The sequence below is a fragment of the Saccopteryx bilineata genome, chromosome 2, assembly GCF_036850765.1.
Source record: "Saccopteryx bilineata isolate mSacBil1 chromosome 2, mSacBil1_pri_phased_curated, whole genome shotgun sequence".
Lineage (NCBI taxonomy): Eukaryota > Metazoa > Chordata > Mammalia > Chiroptera > Emballonuridae > Saccopteryx > Saccopteryx bilineata.
Window position 1 is genome coordinate 366,084,271 of NC_089491.1, and position 27,249 is coordinate 366,111,519.

General features: G+C 44.0%; 1 protein-coding gene across 1 annotated transcript; it reads left to right on the forward strand.

Moving 5' to 3' along the window:
* The first annotated feature begins 1,074 nt into the window (after positions 1-1,074).
* RNF135 (ring finger protein 135) lies at positions 1,075-26,935 on the forward strand. The gene is made up of 5 exons (XM_066263303.1): positions 1,075-1,607; positions 9,034-9,177; positions 13,105-13,267; positions 21,903-21,980; positions 22,932-26,935. The coding sequence occupies exons 1-5, from the start codon at positions 1,260-1,262 to the stop codon at positions 23,459-23,461; spliced, it is 1,263 nt and encodes a 420-aa protein (XP_066119400.1). The 5' UTR covers positions 1,075-1,259; the 3' UTR covers positions 23,462-26,935.
* The last annotated feature ends 314 nt before the right edge of the window (positions 26,936-27,249 follow it).

Here is a 27,249-nt window from a genome sequence, read left to right on the forward strand (position 1 = left end):
AGAGATACAATAAAACTAGCTTTTTAAGCTGATAGGAAGTTAACAAGTGTTATTTATGCCTCTTTCAACTGGGTCAGAGAAAGGCCAATCTGAGTACCTGCCTAGAATGGGAAAGAGTTGGAAACTTCATAAGCAGTGCTAAAAGGTAAGTTCTATTGACTGCTACCTGTCATTTCTAGGATTGGAAATAGCCATAAATTTGTATTATGTGGTATTTACTTTTGCGACCATGTAAGACGGGGGTAAAATATACTGCTCACAAAAATTAGGGGATATTTTATAGCTTTATATTCACTTTGAAATATCCCCTAATTTTTGTGTATATAAGACATTGTTAGTTCAACAGATCATAGCGAGATAGGTTCTGGTCTCTGCCACTCAGTTACTGCAATGTAAACCTGGAAGTGCCTTTGCCTGTTTTGGTCTTTGGAGAGGATCTGATGCTCTTCTGGCTCCAAGGTTTTCTGGTTGTAATACATTCTGGATTAGAATAAGAGAGGAGGATGAAAGCAAGCCCAGCGAGGACCAGTTGTGCTAGCTACAAGAAAACAGACTTTCCAGGACTCTCCAGATGCCTGTTGGGTAACATGCTGTCAGCCAGCAGAGAGCAGCAAGGAGACAGCGGCACAATCCTGCATGTAACAGCAATTTCATAAAGTCTAGGCTCGCTCAGCTTTGCACGTTTGACTCATCTAGGGGAGGTTTTTTTAAAAAAATACCGGTGCCCGGGCTCCATCCCAGACAATGAAATCCGACTCTCTGGGAGCGGAGTCCGAACGCTTCTATTTTAAAAGAGCTTCCCAGCCTTGTGCGTTGGGTATTCTTTAATCCCTTGGTGTTTGGTAAGGGGCTGGATGACACCTAGTGGGCGCATTCTTTAAAGAGTCTGGAATAGAATCCTCTCTTTCTTCTTCTCCCAAGCGTTATCGGGTTACATTTTAATTGCGGGGGGGTACATCCAGCTAGAGGACATCTTTGGAACACAGCGGGCCCCTAACGGTTTGGGGAGAGCTGACTTCCTAGCACAGGAGGCTGCAATGAGAGCCAGCTCTGCGCAGAGGGCGCCGCAGGCTGCGCGGTGGATGTTCCAAGTCAGCTTTCATCAGGACCGGAGAAAGGGGAAAAGGGGGGCCGCCAGGAGGGGAAGAAGGCGCCGCGAGGGAGGAGGCAAAGAAGAGCGAGGGAGGAGCCGGAGGAGACGTAGCTGAGGGCGGGCGGTCCCTGGTGTGGCCCTGCTTCCGGGCGGCGGCCTGGGCACCATGGCGGGCCTGGACGTGGACCTGACCGTGCCCGTGTGGCTGGCCGAGGACGACCTGGGTTGCATCATCTGTCGTGAGCTGCTCACCTGGCCCGTCACCTTGCCCTGCGGCCACAGTTTCTGCCGAGACTGCCTGAAGGACCTGTGGAGCGCGCGGCGCCAGTGGTTCTGCCCCACCTGCCGCGAGGGCAACGCGCAGCCGCTGCAGCTGCGGAAGAACACGCTCCTGCAGGACCTGGTGGACAAGTACAGTCGGGTGGTGTGCGGGCTGGAGGGCGAGGGCGACCGCGCCCGGCCCCGGAGCCCCGCCCCCGGCCCCCCGCCCCCGGGCCGCGCCCCGCAGTTCAGGGTAGGGTGGCCCACCCGGTTCCCTCTTTCTTCCAACCTGCTCCGCCGCCCGCACACCCCTCCTTCCGTGGCTCTTTCTCCTCATCCTTTCTACTTGCACATTACTTTTCCACGTCTAAAAGTAAGGACCTGCTCTTTGAAGTTCAGAAAAGCATGAAGAAGCAGAAAGAATTAAAATCTGAAATTCTGTCAACCTTGGCTATTCCCCTTCTTGACAGTCTTTCCACTGTCTGTCTCTGTAAAAAAGTTTTGTTGTGGTCAAATATGTATAACAGTATTTGCCATGTTAACCATTTTTAAGTGTATCATTTAGTGGCTTTAGTTATATTTACAATGTTGTGCAACCTTCACCACTATCTATTTACAAAACGTTTCCATCACTACAAACCCACTAAGCAATAACTTATTCTCCCCTCTCTTTTCCAGCCCCTAGTAGCGAAGCGTTGGTGGTATAGTGGTGAGCATAGCTGCCTTCCAGCCCCTGGTAACCTCCGATGCACTTACTGTCTGTATGAATTTACATACTCTAGATAATTTTTGTTGTTGTTGTTGTGGGTTTGTTTGTTTTTGTCACAGAGACAGAATCAGAGAGAGGGACAGATAGGGACAGACAGACAAGAAGGGAGATGAGAAGCATCAGTTCTTCCTGCTTTCTCACATGTGCCTTGACGGGGGAGGGGTGGAGGGGTGGCTACAGAAGACTGAGTGACCCCTTGCTCCAGCCATCGACCTTGAGCTCAATCTGGTGAGCCTTGCTCAAACCAGATGAGCCCGCACTCAAGCCAGCATCCTTGATCTCAAGCTGGTGAGCTTTGCTCAAACCAGATGAGCCTGTACTCTAGCTGGAGACCTCGGGGTCTCGAATCTGGGTCCTCTGCATCCCAGTCCAATGCTCTATCCACTGCGCTCCTGTCTGGTCAGGCTCTAGATCAGGGGTCGGGAACCTCTGGCTTGTGAGCCAGATGTGGCTCTTTTGATGGCTGCATCTGGCTCGCAGACAAATCTTTAATAAAAAAATTAAAAATGTTAAAAATATGAAACATTCTTACGTATTACAATCCATTCATTCCCTACCGCTTATGTTCATGGTTGCAGGTGGCTGGAGCCAATCACAGTTGTCCTCCGGGACAACACCAAATTTTTATTGGATAATGCCTAACGTCCACGGGTCCTTGTATGGCTCTGAAGGAATTACATTTTAAAATAAGTGGTGTTCATGGCTCTCTCAGCCAAAAAGGTTCCCAACCCCTGCTCTAGATAGTTTATATAAATGGAATCATACAATAGCTGTCACTTTGTAACTACCTTCTTTCTCCTACCATGTTTTCAAGTTTGTTCATGCTGTACAATGTGTCCAGACAAGTATAAGCATGGTATAAACATGTGTTTGTTTGTTTTTAAGTTCCAAGAATTGAATCAATTTATTTATTTTTAAAGTTGACTTCTTAGAGAGAGGAAGGGAGAGAGAGAGAGAGACAGAAACACCCATGGCACAGTGGATAAAGCGTCAACCTGGAAATGCTGAGGTCGCCAGTTCAAAACCCTGGGCTTGCCTGGTCAAGGCACATATGGGAGTTGATGCTTCCTGCTCCTCCCCCCTTCTCTCTCTCTGTCTCTCTCTCTCTCTCCCCTCTCTCTCTCTCTCTCCCTCTCCTTTCTAAAATGAATAAATAAAATAAAAAAAAAAGAAACACCCATCTGTTCCTGTCTGTACCCTGACCCGGGATGGAATCTGCAACTTTTGTGCTTCAACCAACTAAGCTTATCTGGCCAGGGCTGTACATACCACATTAGAAAAACAAAAACAAAAAAGAAAACCCATTCGTACATTCATGGATGTTTGGATGGTTTCCACTTTTTGGTTATTGTGAGTAATGGTGTAGTAAACATTAGTGCACAGCTATCCCAGTCTCTAGTTTCAGTTCTTTTGGGTAAGTATCTAGGAGTATATTTGCTGGGTCATAGTGAAAGTCTGTGTTTAACTTACTGAAGAATAGCCAAACTGTATTCCATAGCAGCTACATTATTTTACATTCCCCTCAACAAAGTAGGAGTGGTCCAATTTCCCCCAGCTTTTGTTCCTGAGACTTGGGTGTTTCAACCATAATCCTTTGCCACAGACATCTGCAAGTTTAGTTCAGCTTGGAGCATTTGTGGTTCATGCCCACTGCCTTTCTGGCCGGAGCCCCGAGTCAGGTGAAGCAAAAATGAACACCCTGTGCCATTCCTTGGGACAGCTCTGAGCCAGGTTAGCACAAGACATGCATTACAATTTGTGAATAAGGCCTGCTGTGCTCCTTCCAGTGCCAGGACCAGGATCCCATGCTGGGAATTTTGTTACTGAGCTGGGGGGGGGGGGCGGAGAGTGGGGCAAGGGCTAGTAAAAATATCAGAAAGCCTTTTCACTGCCAGGTTGCTCTTTTGTTTTGTTTTATATTTTTCCAAAGTTAAAAACGAGGAGGCAGTCAGACAGATTCCCGCATGCGCCAGACCGGGATCCACCCGGCATGCCCACCAGGGGGTGATGCTCTGCCCATCTGAGATGTTGCTCCGTTGCAGTCAGAGTCATTCTAGCTCCCAAGGCAGAGGCCACGGAGCCATTCTCAGCACCCCAGGCCAACTTTGCTCCAATGGAGCATTGGCTGCAGGAGGGGAAGAGATAGATAGAGAGGAAGGAGAGGGGGAGGTGTGGAGAAGCAGATGGGCGTTTCTCCTGTGTACCCTGACTGGGAATCGAACCTGGGACTTACACATGCTGGGCACTACTGCTGAGCCAACCAGTCAAGGCTTACTCTTTTTTGACTCAGTGTTTTCCAGAGTTCTGACAGTTGGTTCAGACAGTAGCTGCTTGTTTTTAAATGTTTCTGTGTGTGGAGTGGGGTGAGAGCTTGGAGCTGCCCATGCCACCCTCTTGTTATTCTCTCAAGTCCTTTTAAACAGAGTTGAGGTCATGTTGTATAGCCAGGTTATGTTTTTAAAAGAAAATTAATTGCTCTGGGTGGTTCAGTGGATAAAGCATTGAGCTGGCACACCAGAGGTTGTAGGTTTGACCCCCAGTCAAGGCACGGATGAGAAGGAATCAATGAGTACACAACTAAATGGAACAACTAAGTGAAATGAATTGATACTTCTCTCTCTTTTCCTTTCTCTCTTTTTTTTAAATCAATGAAAAAAAAATTTTTAAAGAAAAAGTGAATTAATAGACTTTATTTTTTAGAGCAAGCTAGGTTTGCAGAAATTGAGCAGAAAGAATAGAAAGTTCCTGTGTATTTCTCACAGCTTCCCCTACTGCGTTTTGTTTTTTGGGTTTTTTTTTTTTTTTTTTTTTTGGTTTTTTTTTACAGAGAGAGAGAGTCAGAGAGAGGGATAGATAGGGACAGACAGACAGGAACAGAGAGAGATGAGAAACATCATCATCAGTTTTTCGTGGTGACACCTTAGTTCAGGAGTCCCCAAACTTTTTACACAGGGGGCCAGTTCACTGTCCCTCAGACCATTGGAGGGCCAGACTATAAAAAACTATGAACAAATCCCTATGCACACTGCACATATCTTATTTTAAAGTAAAAAAACAAAACGGGAACAAATACAATATTTAAAGAACAAGTAAATTTAAATCAACAAACTGACCAGTATTTCTATGGGAACTATGGGCCTGCTTTTGGCTAATGAGATGGTCAATGTCTGGTTCCATATTTGTCACTGCTAGCCGTAACAAGTGATATGATGCGCTTCCAGAGCTGTGACGCGTGCATCCCACGTCACGGGAAGTAGTACTGTACGTGAGGGACGCAGTGCTTTGTGGTGCCGCCACATACAGTACTCCAGGATGCGGATGCATCCTGTGCTCCTCTCACTGACCACCAATGAAAGAGGTGCCCCTTCCAGAAGTGCTGCGGGGGCCGGATAAATGGCCTTAGGGGGCTGCATGCGGCCCATGGGCCATACTTTGGGGATCCCTGCCTTAGTTGTTCATTGATTACTTTCTCATATGTGCCTTGACCATGGGATACAGCAGACCGAGTAACCCCTTGCTCAAGCCAGCAATCTTGGGTCCAAGCTGGTGAGCTTTGCTCAAACCAGATAAGCCCGCGCTCAAGCTGGCAACCTCGGGGTCTTGAACCTGGGTCCTCCGCATCCCAGTCCAACGCTCTATCCACTGCACCACTGCCTGGTCAGGCTCTTCCCCTGTTGTTAACACCTTGCATGCCCTGGCGGGATAGTTCAGTTAGTTAAAGCATCATCCTGAGGTGCAGAGAATGCTAGATTCAATCCTAGGTCAGGGCAATATAAAAAACCCTTTATATATAGCTATATATATAAACACTTTGCATTGCTGTGGTACATTTTTTACAGTAGATGAACTGATATTATCAGTACACTGTTATTTACATTAGGGTTCACTTTTCATGTTGTATAGTTATATGGCTTTTTATAAATTGACTTTAGAGAGAGAGAAACATTGATTTGTTGTTCTACTTATTTATGCATTCACTGGTTGATTCTCGTATGTGCCCTGACTGGGGATCAAATCCACAACCTTGGCCTATTGAGATGATGCTCCAACCAACTGAGCTACCCAGCCAGGGCTCAGTTCTATGGCTTTTGACAAATGTTTGAGGTCCTGTATCTACACTTACGGTTATCATACAGGTTTAGTGCCCTGGAAATCTTTGATCTTCCTGTTTGTACCCCTGAGCCAGTCCCTAGCAACTACTAATCTTTGTACTATCTCTTTTGCTTTCCCTTTTTCAGAATGTCATATAGTTAGAACCATATAGTATATAGCCTTTTCAGATTATCTTCTTTCACAAAGCAAAATTAAGGTTTGTGGCTTGATAAGTCATTTCTTTTTATTGTTAATATTTCATTGTGTAGCTATACCCCAGTTTATCCATTCACCTTTTTTTTTTAATATTTTATTTATTCAATTTTCAGAGAGGAGAGAGAGAGAGAGAGAGAGAGAGAGAAAGGGAGAAGCAGGAAGCATCAACTCCCATATGTGCCTTGACCAGGCAAGCCCAGGGTATCGAACAGGCGACCTCAGCATTCCAGGTTGAAGCCTTATCCCACTGCACCACCACCGGTCAGGCTCCATTCACCTTTTGATGGACATATTGGTTGCTTTCTTTCCCCCCCCCCCCCCCCCGCAATTATGAACAAAGCCTATTCTCTACTTTTAGATTATAAATACAACATTATCCCTCAGGGTTTTTTTTGTTTTTGGGGTTTTTTTTTTTTTTTGTATTTTTCCGAAGCTGGAAACGGGGAGGCAGTCAGACAGACTCCTGCATGCGTCCGACCAGGATCCATCCGGCATGCCCACCAGGGGTTGATGCTCTGCCCATCTTGGGCGTCGCTCTGCCACAATCAGAGCCATTCTAGTGCCTGAGGCAGAGGCCACAGAGCCATCCTTAGCGCCTGGGCCAACTTTGCTCCAGTGGAGCCTTGGCTGCAGGAGGGGAAGAGAGAGACAGAGAGGAAGGAGAGGGGGAGGGGCAAAGAAGCAGATGGGCGCTTCTCCTGTGTGCCCTGGCCGGGAATCAAACCTGGGTCTCCTGCACGCCAGGCTGACACTCTACCACTGAGCCAACCGGCCAGGGCCTCCCTCAGATTCTTAAAACTCTATGTTAATATAGTGTATAGTGACTGAATATACTTTCCATTGGCTTTTAAATTAAAGTGGTTGTCTTTGGAAGGTAGGATATTGGATTAAACATTTCCTATCTTTTTATTCTCTGCATTGTCTGTGTTTGCCACAGTAAATTTGCATTTCTCTTGTGGATAGAAAAATCAATGTACTTATTTTTTTAAGTTTTTAATTTGCTCAGGTGCCTAGATAAGGACTCCATTCTAGAGTTCTGGCTGCTTGAATATTTAGGAGTGGGGCCTAGAAATTTAAGAGCAAACAGTGTTTCCAGTTATCAGCCACCTCGCTCTCTAACAACCTGATTATGACTTTTAAAACACGTGTTATTTTGAGGGACATCATCAGGGCTTTTTTTTTTTAAGATTTTATTTATTGATTTTTAGAGAGGAGAGAGAGAGAGAAATGGGAAAGGGAGGAATGGGAAGCATCAACTGGTAGTAGTTGCTTCTCATATGTGCCTTGACCAGGAAGCCCGAGGTTTTCAAACTGGCAACCTCAGTGTTCCAGGTCGAATGCTTTACCCACTGCGCCACCACAGGTCAGATCACCACCAGGGATTTTTTATTTATTTTTATTTTATTTTATTTTTTTTTTACAGAGACAGAGAGTCAGAGAGAGGGATAGACAGGGACAGACAGACAGGAACGGAGAGAGATGAGAACCATCAATCATTAGTTTTTCGTTGCGTGTTGCAACACCTTAGTTGTTCATTGATTGCTTTCTCATATGTGCCTTGACCGCGGGCCTTCAGCAGACCGAGTAACCCCTTGCTGGAGCCAGCGACTTTGGATTCAAGCTGCTGGGCTTTTGCTCAACCTCGGGGTCTCGAACCTGGGTCCTCTGCATCCCAGTCCAATGCTCTATCCACTGCGCCACCGCCTGGTCAGGCACCAGGGATTTTTTAAGAGATGAAATAGGTCCTGGATTAATTCCAGTTTTTGAGGTTCCAGCAAAATTGAAAATATGAAAAATGTCAAAACAAAGTGATAAAAACTCTGGTTTATGTACAGTAGGCTGATGAGCACCTTCCATTTCTGTGACTCTGTAGAACCACCCCTTTTGAAAGCCATGCAAAGTTCTCCATGGAGGTCTGTGCCCAGCCTGCCACTGATGACTGTCAGCCGGTTTTGAGGTTGTTGCCAAAATATGTTGGCTGCAAAACTTACTTCCACTCCCAACCAGGCAGCTGAACAGATTAAGCTCTTGAAGTGGAGTTGTTTACCACTGTCTTCTGAATTTTTCAAATGTTAAATATATCAACACACATAAAAGCTTCCATCTGTCCATCACTTTAAAGTCTCCAAGATCCTTTAACAGTGAAGAGTTAAGTAGGTCCTTTTCCCTATGGAAGAGAAGGAGGGATGGTCACTTTCCTTTTTGAAACGAGTCATGAGGACACAGCAAGAGTCAGAGGGCAAGGGTGGAGCTTAAACCCGAGTCAGACACCTTCCACTGCAGCACTCACTTTGTCAGCTGCCACCTCCCCTGCCGAATCTCCAGGTTCATAGCGTTTCTGCCCTGACTTCCCAGTTCCTAGCGACCCCTAGGCTTCCCTTCGCACTTCACTCTCATTGCGTCGCGCCCTCCATTCCACAGCTGATGGACTCTGCTTTCCTATCAGTATGGGAAACGGACATGCAAAAGGTTTTGGGGGGGTCTACCTCCTTGTTCTCTGAATGTTTTTTCACTTCCTTGCCTGTTCCTTTATCGAGGCTTCACCCTCTGTCTAGAGCTGACTCCTGGGTCCAGCCTTGTGTTCTGCTTTGCTCTTTTAAAGGCGGCCACACCGAAGAACATCACAGAAGTTGGTCAGGAGCTGGCAGAGCTGGTGGAACAGCTTATAGACATTGTCAGGAACCTTCAGAGTCAGAGACACCTCCCAGAATCTGGACCAGACAATGAACTGAACACCCTGGGCATGGTAGGCACAGCTGGGAGAGGAAAGGATGGGGCAGGGGGCAGGGGTCGGCGCAGCTTCCAACTGGAGCAACATGTACGTATGTGTTTGCAGTGGAAGGATACAATAAGTCTCACTCTTTACCACCAAACAGCAATGACTGGAAGTTTGCAATGCTTGAGGTAGGGAAACCTCAGGTAATCTAGGTTCCATCCTTATCACTCCCTCTAACCAGTTCTAAGATCACCAGTGGCCTCGCTGTAAATCCTACAGACATTCTAGTCCTCATCTCCATTGACCTTTCAGCCTTTGGCACAGCGGGCCACACCTTCATTTTTTTTCTTCTTCTTTTTTTTTTTTTTTTTTTTTTTGTATTTTTCTGAAGTTGGAAACGGGTAGGCAGTCAGACAGACTCCCGCATGCGCCCGACTGGGATCCACCCGGCATGCCCACCAGGAGGTGATGCTCTGCCCATCTGGGGCATCGCTCTGTTGCAACCAGAGCCATTCCAGCACCTGAGGCAGAGGCCATAGAGCCATCCTCAGCGCCTGGGCCTACTTTGTTCCAATGGAGCCTTGGCTGTGGGAGGGGAAGCGAGAGAGAGAGGAAGAAGAGAGGGTGGGATGGAGAAGCAGATGGGCGCTTCTCCTGTGTGCCCTGGCCAGGAATCGAACCTGGGACTCCTGCACACCAGGCCGATACTCTACCACTGAGCCAATAGCCAGGGTTGTATTTTTCCAAAGTTAGAAACAGGCAATCAGACAGACTCCTGCATGCGCTCTATTGGGATCCACCCGGTATGCCCACCAGGGGGCAATGCTCTGTTCATCTGGATTGTTGCTCTGTTGCTGCCAGAGCCATTCTAGCACGTGAGGCGGAGGCCGTGGAGCCGTCTGCAGTGCCTGGGCCAACTTTGCTCCATTGGAGCCTTGGCTACAGGAGAGGAAGAAAGAGATAAAGAGGAAGAAGAGGGGGAAGGGTGGAGAAGCAGATGGGCGCTTTTCCTATGTGCCCTGGCTAGGAATCGAACCCAGGACTTCCATACACCAGGCCAACGCTCTACTGCTGAGCTAACCAGCCAGGGCGCACACCTTCATTCTTGAAGCTTTCTTTTCCTTCAGATTCTGTGACACGAGTCTCCCAGCCTTCCCCTGTTTCTCTGGCTGCTCCTTTTCAGTCTGTTTGGCAGGCTTCCTCTCTGCTGCTTAGCAATGAAATGCTAGGATTCTTCAAGTCTGAGTTGTAGTTCCTTGCTCTTCCCCATACCTATCATTTTAATTAGCACAGACATAGCTCCAGCCTGGCCATGTATCTGACCTGTAGTCTAGTATCTTCCTTTTCATGTTTTCCTCTTGGGATCTCAAAGGCACATCACGCTTAACTTGCCCAGCTGTTCCTCCTCCAAAATTCCCCATTTGACTGGCACTATTATTTGTCCAAAGGGCACAAAGCCAGCAACCTGGGAATCATGTTACCTCCTCCCTCACCTGCTGAAACATCTCTTGAATCTATTTACTATTCTTGAGCTCCTTTGAGACTTCTCTCTGTAATCCAAGCGTATGATCATTTTTTTGTTTTGTTTTTGTTTTTACAGAAACACAGAGAGAGTCAGAGAGAGGTATAGACAGGGACAGACAGACAGGAATGGAGAGAGATGAGAAGCATCAATCATTAGTTTTTCATTGCATCACCTTAGTTGTTCATTGATTGCTTTCTCATATGTGCCTTGACCGCGGGCCTTCAGCAGACTGAGTAACCCGTTGGACCCCTTGGGTCCAAGCTGGTGAGTTTTTGCTCAAACCAGAGAGCCCGCACTCAAGCTGGTGACCTTGGTGTCTCAAACCTGGGTCCTCCGCATCCCAGTCCAACTCTCTATTCACTGCGCCACCGCCTGGTTAGGCGCATATGATCATTTCTTGCCTGATTTGCCAAAGTGGCCTCCTAATTGCTCCACTCTACCCCGCTGTCCTTGCGGTCATCAGAGTTACCTTTTCTTTTTTTGTGTGTGTGACAGGGACAGACAAGAAGGGAGAGAGATGAGAAGGATCAATTCTTTGCTGCGGCACCTTAGTTGTTCATTGATTGCCTTCTCATATGTGCCTTGACCAGGGGGCTACAGCAGACTGAGAAACTCCTTGCTCAAGCGAGCGACCTTGGGTCCAAGCTGGTGAGCCTTGCTCAAACCAGATGAGCCCATGCTCAAGCCGGCAACCCCGAGGTTTCGAACCTGGGTCCTCCACGTCCCAGTCCAACGCTCTATCCACTGCACCACCACCTGGTCAGGCCAGAGTGGCCCTTTCAAACACAAAACTGATCATGTAACTTATCTGCTTCAAATACTCCAATGATATCTGTTTGTACTCCGTAGGATTAAGATCCAAATCCTCGGCCTGACCTGTGGTGGCGCAGTGGATAAAGCATCGACCTGGAAATGCTAAGGTCGCTGGTTCGAAACCCTGGGCTTGCCTGGTCAAGGCACATAGGGGAGTTGATGCTTCCAGCTCCTCCCCCCTGTCTCTGTCTCTCTCTCCCTCTCTCTCTCCTCTCTAAAATGAATAAATAAAATAAAAATAAAAAAATAAAATAAATAAAATAAAAATTAAGACCCAAATCCTCACAGAACCAACAAGGACTTCTTCAGATTTCACCCACACTGGACCAAGTCCGTCCCTCCACTGTGTTGTCGCACTTTTCCCCACCACAGAGCGCACCCCATGGAATGTTCTTCTTCCCCCCTGTCACCTGCCTGCTTCAGACCCCAACTAGATCATCACTTTCTTGGGGAATCCTTAACTGATTTCCTTAAACAAGTCAAATGGCCGGGCTAGAGGCTGCTCTCATGATTCCTTATCCCTTCCCAGTTTTCCCACCTGCAACTTGATAGTAATTGGTGTCATCATTTATCAATGTCTGTCCTCTCTCTTCTACACTGTACTCTAACATTCATAAGGGTAGAGACCATGATGGCTTCTGTTCCTTTGTTCCCCTTTGCATTCCTAGGCCTAGCACAGTGCCAGGCACTTCCCAGTGAGTGAGTGAATGAGTCCATCTTCAGGGATGCAATGTGTGGGGGTGGAAAGTCTGCGAGTCTGACTTGCAGACCTGACCTGGCCACTCACTGGTGTTAGGACCTTGGGCAAGTCATTTCATTTCTCTGAATCTCAGGTTTCTATCTCTAGGTGAAAATGGAGAACAATAAAGTTAATTATGGCCATGTTTTGTTAAACTTTATACACTTTAGCTGCTTCTTTTGCAAAACAGGGATAATAAATCTACCTTGGAAGGTTGTTATGTTAATTAGAGGTGGGCAGTGGAAGGTACTCAGTAAGTGTTGCCTACTATTATAATGATTTGTGAAAAAAATGGAAAATGGCTTATGCGAAGTTGGGAAGGACCGTCTGGTGCTGTAGGTGGGACGGAGCAGATGGGAGGCTGTTTGGGGGATTCATAGGTTAAGGAAAATCAGTGAGCATGTATTGGAGGCCCCAGAGAATTGGGCCTGGGTGCAGACATGTTTACATTGGCTCTTGAGAATATATATGAGATAATGATAGCAGTTCAGGGGAGATTACTCTAGCCTTTGTGGTTTATCCCAGTAAATATCTGTATAATTTCTTTTGTATAGCCCTAGTATATGGACCTAAAAATCTTTAACTTATTTTTATTGTTACTTAAGAAATTGACGTTTATTGTACAATATACTGGAAACTACATAACAGTTTAAAGAAAACAAATTCAAGTCATCTATAACCCCACCACTCTTTCATATCTTTGCTGTACTCTGTGTTATTCCAGATTGTTTCAAGGCATGTATTTTGAGGGCCTAATTATGTTTTAAAAAACTGGTAAGAGGTAAGTAGAAAATTGTAGATGGGCTGCAGAACTAGAATATACTATTTGATGCTTTCCTTAGAAGCCTTTCGTTACTTTTTTTTAATGATTCATCACTAGACTTTTCCTGGTGGAGCGGACCATTCCCTGGCTTCTCCAAAGCAAGCGACTTCCAGCACACCCAAGGAAAAAATGAGAGACATTCTGCATGACCTAGAAGTTATCCGGGGGAAATTGCAAGGAAACCTCATAGGGAAAGAGCCTCTTGAAAAACCAAGGCAGGGTGAGTTGATTTTATTTGGAGAGGAGGATTAAATTAAATATGGAAGTTGGGGGGAAATGGGAGTGTGTTCCATGGCTTTGTTTTTTGGGGACATGAACCCAGAGCCCAGCTGCATGGTCACTGTGGTGTTGAAAATGAGGAAGGAGGCCCTGGCCGGTTGGCTCAGTGGTAGAGCATCGGCCTGGCATGCAGGAGTCCCGGGTTCGATTCCCGGCCAGGGCACACAGGAGAGGCGCCCATCTGCTTCTCCCCCTCTCCCCCCCTCCTTCCTCTCTGTCTCTCTCTTCCCTTCCCGTAGTCAGGGCTCCATTGGAGCAAAGTTGGCCCGGGCACTGGGGGTGGCTCTATGGCCTCTGCCTCAGGCACTAGAATGGCTCTGGTTTGCAACAGAGTAATGCCCCAGATGGGCAGAGCATTGCCCCCTGGTGGGCATGCCAGGTGGATCCCGGTCAAATGCATGCGGGAGTCTGACTGCCTCCCCGTTTCCAACTTCAGAAAAATACAAAAAATAAAAGAAAAGAAAAGAAAAGAAAAAGAAAATGAGGAAGGAATGGGCTGAGGTATTTTGTGGCTGGCTATGTTTGTGGAAGTGACTGGGAATGTAATATAACATGGGCCTTTGATGAGATAGAAGCTCATTTTCTAAGACCTATAACTTTAGAATGTGGACCAGATTTTGCTAGTTGACCACTCACCCATATTATCTGAGGAGATTCAGAATTAGGCTGCTGTTATTTTTAACTAGTAAATGTCTTTATTAACAAAACAGGCAACTTTGTAAATAGTTCTTGATATATTCTATTAAAATATAATCTTTGGCCTGACCTGTGGAGGCGCAGTAAATAAAGCATTGACCTGGAATGCTGAGGTCTCCGGTTTGAAACCCTGGGCTTGCCTGGTCAAGACACATATGGGAGTTGATGCTTCCTGCTCCTTCCCTCTTCCCTCTCTCTCTTTCCTCTACAAAATGAATAAATAAAAAATCTTTTAAAAATCTGGCAAAAGATTCATTAACATTTAAAAAAAAAAATATATATATATATATATAATCATTTAAAAAATATATATATAGCCTGACATGTGGTGGCGCAGTGGATAAAGCGTTGACCTGGAAATGTTGAGGTCGCCAGTTCGAAACCCTGGGCTTGCCTGGTCAAGGTACATATGGGAGTTGATGCTTTCTTCTCCTCCCCCCATCTCTCTCTCTCCCTCTCTCTCTCTCCCCTCTAAAAATGAATAAATAAAATTAAAAAATATATATATATATATAAGATCTTTGGAGAGTTTGTTAATATTATATTAAACAGTAATAATGTAGAACAGAACCTTTCTGTCCTGACTCTAGGTTCTCAGTTGTTCTCCTGGTCATTATAGAAAAGCAGTGAAGCCTTCCCTGTAGACATTAGCTCTGGTCTTCCTTGGCCTTGCCGCCTGCTCCATGGCCAGCTTTATATACTTTAGAGACATATATCTTACAGCTTTTTTTATTTTTTAAAATATTTTTATTGATTGATTTTAGAGAAAGAGGGAAGGAGAGAGAGGGAGAAACAACATTTATTGGTTGATTCTTTTATATGCTTTGACCAAGGCTCGAACCCTCGACCTTAGTGCATTGACTCGATGCTCTATCCAGGAAAGCTACCCAGCCAGGGCCTCGTACAGCCTTTTTTCTATTTAAAATATCTTGCTCTGCTTAAAATGTCATTCCTTATTTAAGTGGAGAAACATGATTCCTTGGAAAATTTTTCTTTAGGACCAATGAAGCACAGTTTTACAAAAATTATCTGAGATATAAGTGCCCTCTTGGGTCCTGCGTACTCCTAAATTTAGGTTGAGTCCCTTAGTTATGTCATTTAGTTATATGAATTTAAAATTAATTTTAAAATTCAACTTATAGTTTTGAAGTTAAATCTTAAAATTAAATTTTAAATTCAAAAATTAAAACAATATAAAAAGACTAACAACAAAAGTCTTTCCTGCTCTTGCCCAATTCCAGCTATTCTCATCTCAGTCAACCACTTTTATTAGTGTCCCGAATGTCCATTCAGACTCAAGCAAATACAAGCAAATATGAGTTTCTCTTCTTATCTCCCCTAATCTTTTTCACACAAAGGCTAGCATACTATATACACTGTTCTGCATTCTGCTTTACTTCTGTACTTAATGTATCTTGATACATGCAGGAATCAGTACCTTGAGCATTTTCTCTTTTATATAGCTGTGTGGTATTCCAGTTTATGGATATGTTAACATTTACTCCATCCTCTACTTCTAGATGCATGATTGCTACTAATTACTTATAATTACAAATAATGTTGATGTTAAAACTCTACATACATCATTTTATATGGGTGCAGATAAAGTGCCAGTAAGGTTTGTGGAATATTTTTTTTTTTTAAGATTGAGAGAGAGAAAGAGAGAGAGAAAAGAAGGGAGAGAGACAGGAAGGGAGAGAAATGAGAAGCATCAACTCGTAGTTACTTCACTTTAGTTGTTCATTGGTTGCTTCTCATACGTGCCTTGACCAGAGGCTCCAGCTGAGCTAGTGACCCCTTGCTCAAGCCAGCGACCTTAGGCTCAAGCCAGTGACCTTGGGCTTTAAGCCAGCAACGTTTGGGCTCAAGCCAGTGACCTAGTGGGATCATGTTGATGATCCCATGCTCAAGCTGGCAAGCCTGCGCTCTGGCCAGATGAAGTCATGCTCAAGCCAGTGACCTCAGTATCCCAGGTCAATGTTCTATGCACTGTACCACCACCAGTAGGGTTGTAGAATCTTAGGGTAAATTCATTTGTAATTTTAATCTTCATTGTCAAATTGCCCTCTAGCTGGGTTATACCCATCTACACTCTCACAAAAGAAATGTGTAGGCCTGACCTCTGGTGGTGCAGTGGATAAAGCATCAGTCTGGAACGCTGATGTCGCTGGTTCAAAACTCCGGGCTTGCCTGGTCAAGGCACATATGGGAGTTAGTTGATGCTTCCTACTCCTCCCCTCTTTTTTTTCTCTCTATCTCTCTCTTGTCTCTAAAATGAATAAATAAAATCTTAAAAAAAGAAAGAAAGTTTATGGACACATCCTGAAGTGTGTTATGTTAAATTTCTCTTTAAAGGGACTGGTATTAATTATATAATCTGTTGTCAATTATACATCAATATTTTAAAAAGAGATCTACTTTGTTGTCAGGAATCTGACCTTTGGTATTTCATTCATCTTCACAATGACTTTATGAGGTAGATGCTATAAGACAAAACAAAAACAAAAAAATTATGCCCAACTCTAAATCCAATGTGAATACACAAAATAGTTTCTATTTTTGTAGGCTTGTATTTTGGCGATCGAATTTGAAAATAAAGGTAAAAAAAAAAAGAAAGAAAATAAATGTGTATCCCCAGAGCCTGCCAATTAAGTGTGTTGTGAAACATTTGTGACTTTTTTTTTGCCAATCTGATGGGTTAAAAAAAGTAACATAGGAGCATACTGTACCTTTAATTTGTATTTCTTCACAAATTATGTGTTTATATCTTGTGTTGTATCTTTTTAAAATGGGTTTTAGGAACTCTATAAATTAGCAAGATTAACCTTTTGTCTGTGATATGAATTGCAAGTTTTGTTCCCCAGTTAGTCATTTATCTTTTCATTCTGTTTAGCATGAATTTTAGAATAACATAAGACATTCTTCTATTTTGAAGTAGTAAATTTTACCAGTATTTTCTTTTATGGCTTTTAAAGATTTTTATTTATTGATTTTACAGAGAGAGGAGTTGGGAAGAGGGAGAAGTATCAACTCATAGTTGCTTCACTTAAGCTGTTCATTGATTGCTTCTTATATGTGCCTTGACTGGGCAAGCCCTGGGCTTTGAACTGGTGACCTCAGCATTCCAGGTTGACGCTTTATTCACTGCGCCACTACAGCCCAGGCTTTTATGGCTTTTAGATTTTAATTTTTAGTTAGATAACTTTACCACCCCAAGTTTAGAAAGAAATTTACCTGAGTATGTCTGTGTGTTTTTCTATTTTCTATTTAAATCTTTGGTTTCACATTGTACATTTCAATCTTTGACCCAGGTGAAGTATATATTCTGGCATGTGTCCCAGGGAATTTTAAATAATATTTACATAACTCCACTTTAAAGATGTATCTCTTATCACATTTTTTTATATTTAATGATGTTGCTCTGATGGAAATGTTGCTTCTTATTTAACTGGAGAAACATGATTTCTTGGGAAAAAAATCAGTTTCTAAATTATTTAAGTATGCATTAAAATTTTTTTATTTTTAGTCGTGATAAACATACATAACATAAAATCCACCATCTTAACCACTTTTTTTTTTTTTTTTGTATTTTTCCGAAGCTGGAAACGGGGAGAGACAGTCAGACTCCTGCATGCGCCCGACCGGGATCCACCCGGCACGCCCACCAGGGGGCGATGCTCTGACCCTCCGGGGCGTTGCTCTGCCGTGACCAGAGCCACTCCAACGCCTGGGGCAGAGGCCAAGGGCCATCCCCAACGCCCGGGCCATCTTTGCTCCAATGAAGCCTCAGCTGGGCTGCAGGAGGGGAAGAGAGAGACAGAGAAGAGGGAGAGGGGGAGGGGTGGAGAAGCAGATGGGCGCCTCTCCTGTGTGCCCTGGCCGGGAATCGAACCTGGGACTTCTGCACGCCAGGCTGATGCTCTACCACTGAGCCAACCGGCCAAGGCCCACCATCTTAACCACTTTTAAGAGTATAGTTCAGTGGTAAGTGCATTCATATTGCTATGCAATCCTGCGCCAGGTCTTTTTAATTTTGCAAAACTAAAACTCTATATTGTTTAAACAGTAACTCCCCATCCCCCCAGCCCCTAGCAACCACCATTCCACTTTCAGCTTCTATGAGTTTGCTTGCTCTAGATATCAGATATAAGTGGAATCATAGATACTGTCCTTTTGTGACTGACTGGCTTGTTTCACTTAGTATAATGTTCTCAAGGGTTATCCCAGTTATAGCATGTGTCAGAATTTCCTTCCTATTTAATGCTGAATAATATTCTAGTGTATGTCTATACCACATTTTGTTTATTCATTTAACCAATAATAGACACTGGGTTGCTTCCACATCTTGGATTCTTGGCTTTTGGGAAAAATACTGCTTTGAAAATGGGTGTACAAATAGCTCTTCAAGATACTGCTTTCAGTTCTTTTGAGTAAACGCCCAAAAGTGGAATTGCTGGATTATACAGTAATTGTTTTCAATTTTTTGAGGAATTAAGTATACATTTTAAGTATTTTTTTAATTCCACTTAGAAAACTTAAATATGCCTTAGCAAGTTCAGTATAGTTCTTTCTTTGTGCTTATATTGTTTTGATTATTTAGACCAGTCCAGAACATTTTTAAAACAAAGGATCTGGTTATATCCCTATTTCCTGAAACATTCCCCAAAGTTGTCACATGATTGTTTTTAAGACAATAGATTAGTTGTTCTTCAAGTCAGTGCTTTGACAGCTGCCAGGCAATTTGACTGCCTCATCATAATGACATCCTTTGACCTGTGGTAGGATTCAAATAATTTACCAACCAATTCTCTGCCCTACTGACCATATTAAGTATTAAAAAAACAGTATACCTTGCCTGACCTGTGGGCGCAGTGGATAAAGTGTCTACCTGGAAATGCTGAGGTTGCTGGTTCGAAACCCTGGGCTTGCCTGGTCAAGGTACATATGGGAGTTGATGTTTCCTGCTCCTCCCCACCTTCTCTCTATGTCTCTCTCTCCTCTCTCTCTCCCTCTCAGTCTCTCTCTCTCCCTTTCTCTCTCCTCTCTAAAATGAATAAATAAAATTTAAAAAAAAAATTAAAAAAATAAACACCAGTATACCGAAAGGTAGTTTATTATTTCATGCATTTAATACTTAAATAAGAACATTAAAGAGGTACACAAAACTAGATAATGTTATAAGAAAGAGTTTTAAAATATTAAATTAGCCTAACCTGTGGTGGTACAGTGGATAAAGCCTTGACCTGGAATGCTGAGGTTGCCGGTTTGAAACCCTGGGCTTGCCTGGTCAAGGCACATATGGGAGTTGATGCTTCCTGCTCCTCCCCACCTTCTCTCTCTCTCTCTCTCTCTTCTCTGAAATGGATAAATAAAATAAAAATAATTTAAAAAAATAAAATATTAAATTAGGTCTGACAAAAACCAGTAAAACTGTTATTTAAGATATTTCCAATGACAGCTTGTCACCTTCTGGTTATTAGGCACTTTTTCTCTTTATATGTTTGTTTATTGAAGTAACAAACATGAGGGAATTAAAATGCAGTATTTCACCAAAAGTATAATGAGTTTTATGAAATGAATAAATAAATATTACAAGCATAGTTCTGTCAAATTTTTTTCACTTGTGGACAGAATGAACATTACTACGGGCACTTAGAATACACTGTTGCACAGATGAACGTTAAAAAAGAGTAAGGAATGTAAATTTGTGAGTTCCCCATTGGGCGGTTGCCCAGGCACCCACTTTAGAGAGAACCCTGATTACAAGTGCCATTTTAACCACTAGTTCACTGAACTCAACAAAAAAGTAGGTATCAGTTCTGCCGAATGAGTGTGAACCTACTGAATCCCACCACTGCTTTGACCATATGTAAGTACACTATGGGCTGCCATGGAAGTCACATTTTATTCAGAACAATTCCACTTAAACAGAATAGTGAAAAAAGAGACCTCTTCCTGATACTATTTTATATTTCCAAGGGACAGTGGCTATATTTTAAAACAAAAAAGACTGTGGCTTATTCTCTTCTTTTAGTAGAGAAATAAATTTTTTTAAAAGATTCCATTATGAAAAGTTTCTCACTAATTAAATTTTTTAAATAAAAAATATTTTTAGATTTTTTGCCTGACCAGGTGGTGGTGCAGAGGATAGAGCATTGGACTGGACATAGAGGACCCAGGTTCGAAACCCTGCGGTCACCAACTTGAGCTCTGGCTAATCCAGCTTGAGTGCGGGCTCACCAGCTTGAGCACAGGGTCACTGTCTTGAGTGTGGGATCATGCACATGACCCCATAGTTGCTGGCTTGAGCCCAAAGATTGCTGGCTTGAGCAAGAGGTCACTCTCTTTGCTGTAGTCCCCCCGTCAAGGCACACATGAGAAAGCAACCAATAAACAACTAAGATGTTGCAACAAAAAATAGATGCTTTTCATCTCTCTTCCTTCCTGTCTGTCTGTTCCTATCTGTCCCTCTCTCTGTCTCTGTTGCAAAAAATTTTTTTTAAATTATATTTAAAAAAATGTATTCATGGGGGGGTGGGAGCAGGAAGCATCAAATCCCATATGTGCCTTGACTAGGCAAGTCCAGGGTTTTGAACCCGTGACCTCAGTGTTCCAGGTTGATGCTTTACCCACTGCCCCATCACAGATCAGGTATATTAAAATTTTTTTAAATTAATTTTTAGACAGAGAGAGAGAGGGAGAGAGACATTGATTTGTTGTTCCACTTATTTCTGCATTTATTGGTTGATTCTTGTATGTGTCCTGACTTGGGATTGAACCCACAAGTTTGGCATATGGGGACAATGCTCTAACCCAGTGGTAGTCAACCTGGTCCCTACCGCCAACTAGTGGGCGTTCCAGCTATCATGGTGGGCGGTAGCAGAGCAACCAAAGTATAAATAAAAAGATAGATTTAACTATACTAAGTTGTTTTATAAAGATTTATTCTGCCAAACTTAGCAAAAATCCAACATAAAGTACTTGGTAAGTAATTATTATTATAAGCTTTAACTTGCTGTAACTCTGCTATATAAGTTTTATAAAGTAAAGTTACTTCCATACTTTATTTTATTTTATTGTATTTTTCTGAAGTTGGAAACGGGGAGGCAGTCAGACAGACTCCCGCATGCACCCGACTGGGATCCACCTGGCATGCCCACCAGGGGGCGATGCTCCGCCCATCTGGGGCACCGCTCTGTTGCAACCAGAGCCATTCTAGCGCCGGAGGCAGAGGCCATAGAGCCATTCTCAGTGCCCGGGCCAACTTTGCTCCAATGGAGCCTTGGCTGCGGGAGGGGAAGAAAGTTAATTTATTTGATAAATTAACAGAGAAGAAGGAGAGAGGGAGGGGTGGAGAAGCAGATGGGTGCTTCTCCTGTGTGCCCTGGCCAGGAATCGAACCCGGGACTCCTGTATGCCAGGCCAACGTTCTACCACTGAGCCAACCGGCCAGGGCCACCTTCTTGCATTTTTTATTTTTTATTATTATTTTTTTTTACAGAGACAGAGAGTGAGTCAGGGAGAGGGATAGACAGGGACAGACAGACAGGAACGGAGAGAGATGAGAAGCATCAATCATTAGTTTTTCGTTGTGCGTTGCAACACCTTAGTTGTTCATTGATTGCTTTCTCATATGTGCCTTGACCGCGGGCCTTCAGCAGACCGAGTAACCCCTTGCTGGAGCCAGCGACCTTGGGTTCAAGCTGGGGGGCTTTTGCTCAAACCAGATGAGCTTGTGCTCAAGCTGGTGACCTTGGGGTCTCGAACCTGGGTCCTCTGCATTCCAGTCTGACGCTCTATCTACTGCGCCACCGCCTGGTCAGGCTTCTTGCATTTTTTTAATGAGACTTTTCCTCCTCCCAATTTTTTTGATTCATTAGTTAAACTCCCGGAAGGTCTGTCTTCCTCCTCATGCCCACTGACTGACCAGAGCCACCTTGCATCCTGCTTTGTTCAACGTAAGTATGTGGTCTGCTTAAAAGTTGGGTTTGGCCTACTGCAAGGAGGAGTTGCAAGATTATGCTGTGTCCATCTCCCTGCTGCTGCGCCTACCCACCTTCCACTACGTCCCTCCACATGGGGAGCTGATTACAAAGAAAAAGGGGATTAAAGACTTCCTAATTCCAGGCTAAGCCAGAGCCATGAGCACTGGGAGCCCAAGCAACCTGTGGGTATCCATCCTTGCTGTGGCCACCATATACAGCCAACTGCCCAACATGATTAGTTACTGTCGCTGTCACAGTAGTCATTGAGGGCACAGATCCTGGAGCCAGACTGCTTAGGTTTGTCTCCCAGCTCCTGTGCTCACTAGCTGTGTGATCTTGGACAAGGTACATAACCTCCCAGAGCCTCAGTTCCTTCATCTGTAAGATGGCGATAATAATAATATTTTTTGCCCTTGTGGGACTATCATGAGAGTTAAATGAGTGAATGTGTTTAAGTGTGTGCCTAGAGTAGTAATACTGTGTAACTGTTAGCATTTATTTACTCAGTCGGAAACAGTATAAAATATACAAAATGAATAATACACGATCCTTAATCAGGAAGCTTATGTGTAAATGGAGAGGTATAAGCAGCCGTGGCCATAAGTCACTGTACTACAGGTAGAAGACAGTATGTTAGAGAACAGTTAAAACAGAAGAGCTAGAGGTGACTTTTCCTGGGTGGGATTCGGAGAGGGCTTCCTGAAGAAAGGTTAATGGTAAGAAGAGGTTAAGGCAGGGAAGTGGTATTGTTAGCAGACAACATCAGTGGTGGGTATAGAGAACAGCAAGGTGATGTACCAATGTGAATGCCAGTATGAAGGAAATTTTATCACACCCAAAGATTCAAAGCTGCTCGTTGCTATTTGAGGACCTCTTAGCATGCACAGTCAGGGCTGGCTGGTATGTTCTTGTTTTTTTCTTCAGGGGCCATCAGTCCAACCTTTGACCTGAGTAGCCTCTCCTGTAGCCTGGAGGTGTCCGCGGATCACCGGACGGTGACTGTATCTCACATCCCACAGCTTTATCCCTGGAGTTCTGACAGGTTTACCACCTGCCAGGTCTTATGTTCCCAAGCCTTCTCTTCTGGGCAGCAGTACTGGGAAGTGGACACGCAGCACTGCAGCCACTGGGCAATTGGCGTGGCTCCCTGGGGCATGAGGCGCGACCAGATCCTGGGAAGAGCCAAGGACTCCTGGTGTGTAGAGTGGAAGGGATCCAGCCAGCTCTCTGTGTGGCACATGGTCAAGGAAACTGTCCTTGGCTCAGAAAAACCTGTCGTGGTGGGCATCTGGCTGGACCTGGAGCAGGGAAAGCTTGCCTTCTATTCAGTGGCTAATCAGGAGAAGCTTCTGTATGAGTGCCCGGTCTCTGCCTCCTCTCCCCTGCACCCTGCCTTCTGGCTATATGGTTTACATCCTGGAAACTCTCTGACTATAAGGCCAGTAAAGGTATAAAGATTAAAACGTGGAGGTTTCCTGTCCTCACTCTGCCTTCAAGCAGGGTAGCAACTTGATAAAAACCCCACTCCTAGAGTTAAGGGGTGTGCAATAAAAGGTTAACTCTGCAGACTTGGATATTCCAAATAAAGGAAGGGCCCTTGATTGGCTCCTGAGAGATCATCTCTAATCCCTTGGAATATCTTGCCTGATAAGAAGGTCTTTGTTTAACGTGGGGCCTTGGGCCAGGAGGTATCATCAACTTGACCTCTGGAAAGGCTAAGATCAGCTACCTGGTTGGTGAGGCCTGTCTACTTGACTGACCTCCCCTACTAAAAGTCCTGGATACCAAGACTTGGGTAAGTTTCCCTGGTTGACAATACTCCCTGCACACTGTTCCTCATTGATGCTGGGAGAATTAAGCATTGTCCCTTATGAGTCCACTGAGAGGATAATTGGTGTCCCCTGGCTCCTGCCCCTATGTGCCTTTTTTTCACTGCTGATTTTAATATGTATCTTTCCACTGTAATAACCTGTAACCAATAGTATAAGTTCTGTGAGTTCTAGTGGCTTTAGAGACCCCCAAACACAAGGGGCATATTATGAATCTCTGTATAATAATATCACCTCAAACGTAGTAGTTTCTTTTTAAAATTTCTCTTTTTTTTCAAGTGAGAGGAAGGGAGATAGACAGACTCCTGCATCTGTCCCAACCATGATCACCCAACAACCCCGTCTGGAGCAGATGCTCTGCCCATCGGGGGCCATGTTTGCAACCGAGCAATTTTTTTTTTAGCACCTAAGGAGGCTCCATGGAGCCATCCTCCATGCCCAGGGCTGATGCGCTCGAACCAATCAAGCCATGGCTGTGGGAGGGGAAGAGAGAGAGAGAGAGAGAGAGAGAGAGAAAGGGAGGTGGAGAAGCAGATGATTGCTTCTCCTATGTGCCCTGACTGGGAATCAAACCTGGGACATACACACTCTGGGCCGATGCTCTACTACTGAGCCAACTAGCCAGGACCAAACATAGTAGTTTCTATTTTTTTTTTAATTAAGTGAGAGATGGAGGGGCAGAGACAGACTCCTGCATGCACCTCTACGGGGATCCACCCAGCAAGCCCCCTACCAGGTGATGCTCTGCCTGTCTGGGCCACTGCTCTGTTCCTGGGCAACCAAGCTCTTTTAGCACCTGACGTGAGGCCATAGAGCCTTCCTTAGCACTCAGAGCCAACTTTGCTCAAACCATTCGGGCCATGACTGTGGGAGGGAGAGAGAGAGAGAGAGATGGACGGGAGGGGTGGAGAAAGAGATGATCGCTTCTCCTGTGTGCCCTGACCAGGAATTGAACCTGGGACTTTCACATGCCAGGCCATCGCTCTACCACTGAGCCAACTGGCCAGGGCCAAACATAGTCGTTTCAAACAACACACATTTATTGTCTCAGTTTCCGTGAGTCAGGAGTCAGGGCACAAATTAGCTGAGGCCTCTGTTTCAGAGTTTTACCAGCTGCAATCAGGGTGTGAGCTGGGGTCACGGTGTCATCCGAGGGTTGACTGGGGAAGGATCTGCTTTCAAACTCACATGGTTGTTGGCATCAGTTTCTCATGGGGTGTCAGACTAAGGGCTTCAGTTTCTGTGGAGTGTTGGTTTGATATGATTTTAAATCCATTTGTTTATGACTTAAGTAAAGTTATTTTAGTCCTGTAGATGGCAAAGATAAAAAATGTTTTTTAGAAGAAAAGTTGTTTCTATATGTAAGAATGAAGTAAGTTGTGTCAGGATGTGGTTATCTCATCTGTTGTTAAGCACTCAGTAGCTCAGCCACTAAGGGGCCAGCTGGAGGCTTCTTGATAAGAACAAGTGGCGAAGTAACTATGGCAAGAAGACACTTCGACTATAAATACTGGTACTCCTCAGTGCTGTCATGGAAGGCTCGCTGAAGAAAACTGCTGGCCTCATGGGATTGGCTGTACGTGAGAGTCTGCACAAGAGGCTGAGCACATTATACACAAAGATTCTTGATGTTCTTGAGGAAATCCCTAAAAATGCAGCATATAGGGAGTATACAGAACAGATTACAGTTGAGAAAATTGGACATGGTTGAAGTGGAACCAGATGTTAAAAAAAAATTAGCCCTGGCCGGTTGGCTCAGTGGTAGAGCGTCGGTCTGCCGTGCAGGAGTCCCGGGTTCAATTCCCAGCCAGGGCACACAGGAGAAGTGCCCATCTGCTTCTCCACCCCTCCCCCTCTCCTTCCTCTCTGTCTCTCTCTTCCCCTCCTGCAGCCCAGCCGAGGCTCCATTGGAGCAAAGTTGGCCGGGGCGCTGAGGATGGCTCTGTGGCCTCTCCCTCAGGCACTAGAATGGCTCTGGTTGCAGCGGAGCAACACCCCAGATGGACAGAGCATCGCCCCCTGGTGGGCATGCCAGGTGGATCCCGGTCAGATGCATGTGGGAGTCTGTCTGACTGCCTCCCCATTTCCAACTTCAGAAAAATACAATAAATAAATTAAATAAATAAATAAATAAATAAATAAATAAATAAATAAATAAAAATGTTAAAAAAATAAATTTTAAAAAATTTAAAGACCAACTTCAGGGTGGCCAAATAAAAGAGGTGATTCTTCAGGCTGGAAATGAACTATGTCTGGTGAGAAAAATGGTACAATGGAAACCATGGGAGCCTTTAGTGGAAGAGCCTTCCGCCAACAAATGGAAGTGGTCAGTGTAATCATCCTCAAATGACTTGTGTGGGAAACTGATGTGATTAAATGTTCTGTTATATCAGAAATGTTTCCGTATTATTGACATCTTATAATCAAGAAAACTGATGCAGAACATATTTATTTAGGAGACTTGTTTAAACCGATGATTGTGGTAAGAGGAACTTGTGAATTAGTTTATTTAAAGCATTCATTCAAATTATTCCAAGATGATATATTTTTTTAAATAGAGGCTCTAGGAAGATTTGAAAGTTAATTAGAAAAATTCTCATATATTTCAATACAGAGGTCATATTCAAACAGTGCAATAGTTTTCGTAATATCTTCCACACATTAACTGTTTTTTATTCTGAAGTAGTCAGAAGAGGAACTTAATTACTATTGCTTAACCAGACGTATAGGTCACTGTTTGAAGTGAAGTAGTAAGAGTAAAAAACCTTCAAATTAGAATTTACTGTACAGTTGAGAAAATTGATTTTGTATTTGAAAGAAAGATCTCAAATTTACAGTTGTAGCTGGGAAAACTTTTTTTTGGTCTTATTTAAGGAAGTTAGCTTTCTGGCCCTTAATCAGACTACATCAGGTTAGAAATTTTCTATAAAAGAAGAGCTTTTAAAAGTTCCTAAATATGAGCCTAGCCATCTGGCATATGGCTAGGCTCATATTCCAAACATCTTACTTGTATGGTTATCACTAATTCCAATATGAGTGTAGTTGCGTATCAAACAGAAAATGAAGCTATTCAAAGAAAGAAGCGATTGACAAGTTTAAGGTTAACCAAAAATAAAATTACTTTTCAGGTGTCACCTTCTCCTCCTAGCCCCCTATCACTTCTAAATATTTAGTATTTCTTACCTTTAAAGACAGAACTTTGGGGGTTTTTGTATGTATGTGCATGTGCATGTGTGTTTTGCTACCTCTGTGGCAAAGTAGAATCTTTTAAGCATTTTCAGAATGAAGAAAAAAATTGCATTTCCCCCCAATATATTTCTCCCCTTATAAAGCTGTAAACCGAATGCTAAGTAAATATTAAATGGAGAAAAAAAAAGACTATAAATACTGAGAGTTTGTGAGGAATATCTGAG

What these genes read in the sequence shown, in the direction of transcription:
- RNF135 (XM_066263303.1), top strand. Translation starts at nt 1,260, where the DNA reads ATGGCGGGCCTGGACGTGGACCTGACCGTGCCCGTGTGGCTGGCCGAG. An exon ending in AACTGAACACCCTGGGCATG is followed by an intron (nt 9,178 to 13,104) that starts GTAGGCACAGCT and finishes ATTCATCACTAG; the next exon opens with ACTTTTCCTGGTGGAGCGGA. An exon ending in TCTTGAAAAACCAAGGCAGG is followed by an intron (nt 13,268 to 21,902) that starts GTGAGTTGATTT and finishes TTGATTCATTAG; the next exon opens with TTAAACTCCCGGAAGGTCTG.